This window comes from Oncorhynchus mykiss, chromosome 19 (assembly GCF_057628025.1).
Source record: "Oncorhynchus mykiss isolate SJ-2025 chromosome 19, ASM5762802v1, whole genome shotgun sequence".
In the NCBI taxonomy this organism is placed as follows: Eukaryota; Metazoa; Chordata; class Actinopteri; order Salmoniformes; family Salmonidae; genus Oncorhynchus; species Oncorhynchus mykiss.
The window spans coordinates 14,730,001-14,738,761 of NC_143040.1; the positions used below are offsets into that span (position 1 = coordinate 14,730,001).

The window sequence follows — 8,761 nt, forward strand, 5'->3', positions numbered from 1 at the left end:
GTACTTTCCATTACCAATTAAGTTGGTCATGCTATAAGAAATAACGAGCATATGTTTATAATAAAATTACAATAAGAAATCCATTTGTATTATTTTGTTAGGAAGTGTAAGAACAGTCGTTGGCAGTGAAAGCCTCCTTTGCCGTAACTACGTCAAAGGGGCACGCGCGTGTCATTTCAGCACCGTCTCGAGCGGAGAGCGCCCTTCCTTCTCCAGTGTGCCTCGATATCATCTCTGGAAAAACTGGGCCTAATGTTTCCGTTGTACAGTAGAGAAATGACACTATTTATCCGCTCTGCGAAAAATGTAACTAGTAGCCTACTAGGCTAGTCATAAGTCTGTGGTTTCCAAACAACATTTCAAAAGAAGAACATATTACTAAAACACATTGAAATAGGCGCTGCGCTTCTCGAATTCTCAGATCACGCTCACCCACTTAGGCTATAACACATTCATGGCAGAATGCCTTTGACAGTTTGTATTCTGTCAACATACGAATACTTTTCGGGGACAAGAGTACTCGCTGCGTGGCATTTTTCATAGACTATCTTGTCATAGCACATAGTGTAAATTAGAAGCCTATACCTTTTGCTGTGCTTCTACAGCGGAAAGGACAGGGAGCAGGTCGCGGCCACTGAAGCGATATCCCATCCTCTTCCTGCATCTTTGACTGTACATGTCGTTGTAAAAATAAAATGCCACCGCTCCCCCGGTTGCGAGACACATCCCAACAGCTAGGCATCTCTGTGTCCTACCTCCGGTAGTCGTCTGAGCGCCGAGGAGCTCGTTTCTCGGAGCGGACCAGACATTTAACCTGTTTACGATTGAAGCCAGTCTGCGAAAAGCGGCCATTGTTGTTGCTATGATGAGAGTATTGAAGGATAAACGTATTCTCCCTCCTCGCGAGATGTGGATCATATTCTCGCTCTGATTCACTGGAGTTTGGGATGCTGCGGCTCTGATCGAAGTTCGGCTTTGAACCAGCCGCCAAAACAGATGGATATGATGCTTCAATGGGTTTGGGACAGAATAAGGTGCTTATTTCTGAACCTTGGTGAATTATATACATAGTTGCGTTACTATTCTAATTAGAAGCCAATATTTTTTACATTCAGGAGAATCAGGACGCATGCTAATTTTGACAAGCCCTATTCACACGAATGGCAAGAGACTGCAAATAAAACATAATGTAGACTAGTAAGTAATACGTCGTTTCTCTGTTGGCTATTATATGGTCCCGAGTGTTGGGGCAAAGTTTTAAGAAAAGTTGTATTCATAAAAAAATGTGTATTTATTGCAAATCGTGATCATGTTGTTTCATTATGATGTTACACAATAACTTCTTACAGCTGGATCAAGTACGTTTCGAAGTAAGACAGATATTAAGAGTACAAAGATTGCTGCATGCGACTTACTCCATTGGCTATACACTAATGCTTTATATATCAACGTTAAGCCGATGGGTTCTTCAAGTTCCCTTTGATGCCTGCAACCACCTGGTCATGCAAAGGCCTGTGTGGTTTTCTCCCCACTCCCATTATATATATATCAAACAACACTGCATTTACTCTGCACGGAGCTCCACAATGTGCAGTGGGAAGATATTTCAATGTGACCCTGGGAACAATTCATCTAATGCCAATGTCATCAGGAAATGTGGCACGTAATTGACGTCTTCATTGTGGCGCATCGATCCGCGCGCGCATATTGATTGATCGCTTCTGCGCCGCGCGCATCGATTTTGTTTCAAGGTATTTTTTGGGGAAATCATAAATACTAATGAGCCCTGGGAACCCAACAGGGAGAGAAAGGTCCCCGGAGAGAGATGTTGATGAATCACCTATGTGTGGAAATGGTCACTAGGTCATTTGCAACCAGTCGATTCCCAGGCCCAGGCAGATGCATTGCACGCGCTGCTGCCCTGTACCCTATCAGTTAGACTCAGGTCACTGGCTGCCTCCCCGGTACCCTATTCTCCCAGGCCAGAATCAATTCAATGCAATACATGTTAGGGCATAGGCCTATACACTGGAGACTATCTGTACATGTAGGCTCGCTAATATGGGCAAAGTGGCTTGAACTATTTGATGCGCTGGTAGGCTACCATATTGTCCCATGCTCCAAATCAATCGAATACAATAGTCTACATGGGGATAGTGTTATTCATCGTATACACAACAGGCTATTTGCAAACGTTTATAATATTGGAAAAGTGGCTTGAACTATTGTGTTGTATTTCTGGGGGAACTCTCGGTGACGGTGTCAGGTAACCGCGGCCTATCTGGGTATTTTGAAGCTCTAGGTTCAAACAGGTTTCTACCTCCAAGTTCCCCCTGACTGTTGTTGGTCCCCTTACAAGATCTCTCAACTTTGATCGCTCTGGTCTTTGATTCCTATGCTCTTTAAGACCACAATTAAGAAGAGCGTGTTCAAAGAGGCCAGGAGATCAGTGGAAGATTGACTGTCAAGTGATGCAGTTTGCACAGATGTGCGGCGGGTTCTGTTTCTAAACACGCCGCGGAACAGCCGCTGGATTACATAAAACAAGCGCGGCAATAAATCAACATCTGTGCGCGAAAATGACGCACAAGAAGGGGACGTTTTTCTCTCACCCCCAGCAGCAAATGACTGCACCTGAGTCACTCGAGCCGTAGGGTTATAAAGCGTTTAGGATGATAGTAATTATCTACTGTATGAACACGTGCGCGCACGCACCCATACACACACAATAGAAACACAAACACACACCCCCTTAACACACACTGCTGCAGATTATTTATTTGTGGAGAACATAACACTCCTGACAGTCAGTGCAATTGTCAACTCAAAGCACCGCCTCGCATCCCCTAGTCTTGTTCTGTTCTCCCCTCCCTCCCATCCATTGCCTCTCCACCTGCCATACGTCTTTGACACACACGCCCCCCCCCCCACCACACACTCACACACACTCACACACACCTCTTCACTGGCTGCACTCGCCTAGTGCACCAAACCACTTGGAGCCAGCCAGGGAAGCCGTAGTGTTCTGTACATAGGCTACTGCGCATTCCCCTGCGACACCATAGAGAAAACCTCATTGATTCACACGGCGTTTTATTAAAGGACCAACTCTCATTGACTTCTCTCTCACTTGTTCTCCTTTCAAATCGCTTACAGTACTTTTCATAATCCATCTACGGGATGATGATAATCGGCGATGCAGATGAAACTGAACATCAAAGGTGTGAGGACGGTCAAGGATCAAGGAGTTATGTTTCAAAAAGAAATCTATAAAGCGTCTCATTAGCATACGGCAAGAGGGAATTTACATACGGAATATATTTAAAGTGGCGCTCGCACTCTCACGCTCGCACTCTTCATTTGCAGAACGCAGTGAGCACGAGCTGAGCACTCTCCCGGCAACCGCATCAACGACTGCGAGGGGAGGAAAACCCGGACGAACAAACAGAGCAAAGGGGAGTAGCCCGAGGTCGAGAGAGGAGAGCATGTGCTGAACTGAGGATAAACGGATAATATGCGGATGTAAATAAAACGCGCACTTGCAAGAGAGAGAAAAAACGCATTTGGTGACTGCGCAAAAACACACATTCACTCAGGAGGATCCCTCTTTCAGGAGCACAGTACGTTAACTTTTCTACCCGGTTCAAGGCGGCTGGTTGTGAAGCGTGCGGGGCGGTGGTTTTTGTGATGGGGGCAGTGGGCGAGGTGGGTACATTTTCCTTGCACGGCCTGGATAGCTTCGGACACGGATCGCATTTTGTCCTGACGCCCGCTGGGGACACCCCCGGACTGATGAGCGAGCACCTGGTGTCGGCCGAGAGGTTGTCGCGGAGCACGCCGTCGGATCTGACGCATCTGAAGGGGATTCTACGGAGGAGGCAGCTGTACTGCAGGACCGGGTTCCACCTCGAGATACTGCCCGATGGCACAGTGCAAGGCACCAGGAAAGACCATAGCAGATTTGGTAAGGCATTAGAAAATATTTCGGCGCAATAATGCAGTTATTATACAGTTATGGCAGTAGTATAAGGTGTATAATGATCATTGTTATTCTTAGTATTCTGAATATGATTCTGAATAGACGAATTATATTTATATTATGAATATTATAATGTTATGATTATGGACACATATACCTATTGCATCCTGTCTAATCTATAATGTGTGCATGTGTTTTTGTACCATAGTTACTATTTCAGACACCCCATAATATGTTCGCACATATTGCAACACAATTCATTTCCCCAAGGGAGATTAGATTGGCAGAATTTCTTTACCTTTCCTAACTGACCTTCTTATCAGCAAGATAGCAAATAATGCCTACTGATAACAGCTTCCATGATAGACATAAGAGTATGAATTCAGTACTAAGCGTTGAATAATATATCCCTCAATGACTGGCTGAACTTGTGACTTGTGACATCATAATATGTGATGTTAATCTAATGGTGTCCTTCTGGTTTGATGAGCAGGTATTTTGGAGTTCATCAGCTTGGCTGTGGGGATGGTGAGCATCCGTGGGGTGGACAGTGGATTATACCTGGGCATGAACAGCAAGGGAGACCTCTACGGCTCTGTAAGTATTTACATTGGTATATAGCCTACATGCTGCCTACATATACCCTTCATACTGCCTTCATATACTCTTCATACTGCCTAATGCATACCTACTGAATACAATACACCCTTCACACTGCCTACATATACCCTTCATACCGCCTACATATACCCTTCATACTGTCTACATATACCCTTCATACTGCCTAATGCATACCTACTGAATACAATACACCCTTCACACTGCCTACATATACCCTTCATACTGCCTGCACACTGCCTTCATACTGCATGCATACCTACTGAATACAATACACCCTTCATACTGCCTACATATACCCTTCATACTGCCTGCATACTGCCTACATATACCCTTCATACTGGCTTAATATACTCTTCATACTGCCTACATATACCCTTCATACTGCCTGCACACTGCCTTCATACTGCCTAATGCATACCTACTGAATACAATACACCCTTCATACTGCCTGCACACTGCCTACATATACCTTCATACCACCTACATATACCCTTCATACTGCATGCATACTGCCTACATATACCCTTCATACTGTCTACATATACCCTTCATACTGTCTACATATACCCTTCATACTGACTGCACACTGCCTACATATACCCTTCATACCGCCTACATATACCCTTCATACTGTCTACATATACCCTTCATACTGCCTAATGCATACCTACTGAATACAATACACCCTTCACACTGCCTACATATACCCTTCATACTGCCTGCACACTGCCTTCATACTGCATGCATACCTACTGAATACAATACACCCTTCATACTGCCTACATATACCCTTCATACTGCCTGCATACTGCCTACATATACCCTTCATACTGGCTTAATATACTCTTCATACTGCCTACATATACCCTTCATACTGCCTGCACACTGCCTTCATACTGCCTAATGCATACCTACTGAATACAATACACCCTTCATACTGCCTGCACACTGCCTACATATACCTTCATACCGCCTACATATACCCTTCATACTGCATGCATACTGCCTACATATACCCTTCATACTGTCTACATATACCCTTCATACTGTCTACATATACCCTTCATACTGACTGCATACTGCCTACATATACCCTTCATACTGCCTACTGCATACCTACTGCCTACATATACCCATCATACTGCCTACATATACCCTTCATACTGCCTACATATACCCTTCATACTGCCTACATATACACTTCATACTGCCTGCTTACTGCCTACATATACCCTTCATACTGCCTACATATACCCTTCATACTGACTGCATACTGCCTACATATACCCTCCATAGTGCCTGCATACAGCCTACATATACCCTTCATACTGCCTACTGCATACCCACTGCCTACATATACCCATCATACTGCCTACATACAGTCTACATAGACTGATAAACTGTAGTCTACATATGATGTGTCTTGTATTCAGTGCTGCTCTCCATTCTCATGGGCATCTCTGTGTAGGAGGTGATAACAGAGGTTACTATTCAGCATCAACTGAAAGAGAGAATTCCTCTGCCTCCTCTGTTGTCCTGTTAATCTGGGAGGGTGATAAGATATGACCAACCAGCAGGTGGCACACATTTTGTTCTGCAAGGAAGTGTGTATTTGTGTGTGAGCATTGACACTGAGATGACACTGCTCTGTTGTGTAACATTTCACTAATCACCTCTCCCCCCCCCCCCCCCCCCCCCTCTCTGTCTCCCTCTCTCTCTCTCTCTCTCTAGGAGAAGCTGACAGCCGAGTGCGTGTTCCGGGAGCAGTTTGAGGAGAACTGGTACAACACGTACTCATCCAACCTCTACAGACATGGTGACCGGGGAGCGCACTACTTCGTGGCGCTCAACAAGGACGGCACGTCCAGGGACGGTGCCCGCTCCCGGCGACACCAGCGCTTCACCCACTTCCTGCCCAGGCCCGTAGATCCCGACCGTGTACCCGAACTCTACAGAGAGGTCCTGGGCCACAGCTGAGACCCGGTGAGAGTGTGTTGGTCCCTGCGGCGCTACACACCCAGCACACTGCACCGTGACTCTCAGTACTCTCCTATGAAGGGTCTGCATATCGTTAGTCTCCCTATGGCTTCCTATGGAAACAAAATGGAGGAAAGGTCGCTTGGGGGCTGTGGGGTGGATAGCAAATATGTGTGAAGCCTGGCCTTGCGGTCCCCGAAAATGGGTCAAGGCCGGTGCAGCCCCAGGAGAAAGGAGTACAGGTGTTTAATAGGGGCTATTTGGCCAAAAGAGAGGCTGGCCTGGTGGCCATCTTTGTTTTGAGCATCGTGTTGGAAGGTGAATGGATCACCTCCAGAGCTGCTGATGTCATCTTTCCGGATGGTTCTTCTTCACCACCCCCTGAGTGGCTTCTGACATTCTGATTGGTCAATCTATCTGTAGTGAAATGGGAGTAGGAGAAGAAGAGTGGATGGTCCTCCAGCGGAGTGTAGACTTTGTGTTCTTCTGTGGTACCCCAAGGTGGACTGTTTTGACGAAACACTCTAGAAGATTTGTGAAGGAATTCTGTTCTGAACCTTCCGTAACTGCATTCTATTCCCTGACACGAGCATGGACGAGAAAAAAAGACTTACAAAATAACCTTAGCCTGTTTCAGTTTTTTTAATTTATGCATTTTTCTGGGACATATATTTATTTTATATATTTATTTATTTTGAGAATATATTTTTTACAGGTATATATAAGATATTAAAAATAAGCCCTCAGAGATGTATTTTGTGCCACTGTGTAAAGTACTGCATTTGACATGTCCTTTCAAACTGACTGAAGAAATATTTTCCTAGGAGTTTTTATTTAGACAATGGTTTGTGTAAGGCCGCGTTGTCACTATTCCCGAGCTTGTCATCATCGGGGCGTCCATGTTTCTCTTATGTCATCAGAAAGAGCCAGAGTTCCACTGGGTTCCAGTGAGGAATAAACCTGTTAACACTTCAGATACACTGGTCTGTCTTCTTCATACAAATACAATAACATACAGTAATACTGAAGCATGGTCTGATTACTATTATAAACTGGGTGGTTCCAGCCCTGAATGCTGATTGGCTGACAGCCGTGCTATATCAGACCGTATACCATGAGTGTGACAAAACATTTATTTTTACTGCTCTAATTGCATTGGTAACCAGTTTATAACAGCAATAAGGCTCCTCAGGGGTTTGTGATATACGGCCAATATACCACGGCTAAGGGCTGTGTCCAGGCACTCCACTTTGCGTCGTGCATAAGAACAGCCCGTGGCCGTGGTATATTGGCCATATACCACACCTCCCCGGGCCTTATTGCTTAAATAGATGATGTCAAATGTGACATTTAAAATATATGCCACTTAAGCTGACATTTTAAATATATATAGGAAATGTATAAACGTTTATATATTGCGTGTTTCAGACTGGAAAAACAGGGGAATATTACCTCTTATTGGTTATTGAGAGGTTATTAAGTTATCACATGCTGTCTGAGTTCATTTTAGTGTTGATGTCTCAGAGATGTTAAAATGACATACATGAAAACTACACTGTTACAGTGATGTTTTAAAATCACTGAGATAATTCACCCCCCGCTCCTCTCTGTCCTCAACCCTGGACTGTCTCTATGTCTATTTCATTCCCTAGGGTCTACAATAATTTGTCTTTGAGGGTGACACCTGCTCTGAACGATCCATTCACCTCCAATACAAACAATACGACCTCAAAGACACTTCCTTATCCAGCAGCTCTCTCATGTGGCAGCTCTGACCGCCGTCCCAGAGAGATGTGAGACAGACACAGACAGTCTCAAATGGCATCCTAGTCCCTATCTAGTGCACTTCTTTTGACGAGAGCCCACACGTCATATAGTGTGCACTTCTTTTGACTAGAACCAGCACTATTCACTTGGCTCTTGTAAAAAACATTTGAACTATCTGGGGAATAGTGTGCAACTTGAGATTCAGTTTGTACACATGTGGACTGTTCAAAACTAGTGCACCTCCTGGAATGAAGGGAGGAACGCGGGAGGGACGAAGGGAAAGAAGACTGCACTGTGCCACAGTAAACACCTCTCCCTCCTGGAATGAAGGGAGGAACGCGGGAGTGGGACGGAGGGAAAGAAGACTGCACTGTGCCACAGTAAACACCTCTCCCTCCTGGAATGAAGGGAGGAACG

General features: G+C 45.0%; 2 protein-coding genes across 4 annotated transcripts in view; one reads left to right on the forward strand and one right to left on the reverse strand.

Annotated features, from left to right (window-relative positions):
* LOC110534793 (calcium uptake protein 3, mitochondrial) overlaps nt 1–877 on the reverse strand; it is a 54,498-nt gene extending 53,621 nt beyond the window's left edge. For 2 of the 3 annotated variants that reach the window (XM_090210219.1, XM_090210218.1), the window contains exon 1: nt 586–871. In XM_090210219.1, coding sequence (XP_090066345.1) covers nt 586–852 — 267 coding nt within the window. In that variant the 5' untranslated portion in view covers nt 853–871. Of the gene's footprint in view, nt 1–585 lie in introns of all 3 variants that reach the window. The other variant, XM_090210220.1, reaches the window with a different exon arrangement.
* A 2,109-nt stretch (nt 878–2,986) lies between these two features.
* On the forward strand, nt 2,987–7,553 carry LOC110534795 (fibroblast growth factor 20). Its single transcript, XM_021619745.3, has 3 exons — nt 2,987–3,964; nt 4,473–4,576; nt 6,332–7,553. Exons 1-3 carry the CDS (start codon nt 3,688–3,690, stop codon nt 6,575–6,577), a joined length of 627 nt encoding a protein of 208 aa, XP_021475420.2. The 5' UTR covers nt 2,987–3,687; the 3' UTR covers nt 6,578–7,553.
* The last annotated feature ends 1,208 nt before the right edge of the window (nt 7,554–8,761 follow it).

Coding starts and splice junctions, on each gene's coding strand:
- LOC110534795 (XM_021619745.3), top strand. CDS start 3,688: ATGGGGGCAGTGGGCGAGGTGGGTACATTTTCCTTGCACGGCCTGGAT. Junction 3,965..4,472: donor GAAAGACCATAGCAGATTTG/GTAAGGCATTAG, acceptor TTTGATGAGCAG/GTATTTTGGAGTTCATCAGC. Junction 4,577..6,331: donor AGGGAGACCTCTACGGCTCT/GTAAGTATTTAC, acceptor CTCTCTCTCTAG/GAGAAGCTGACAGCCGAGTG.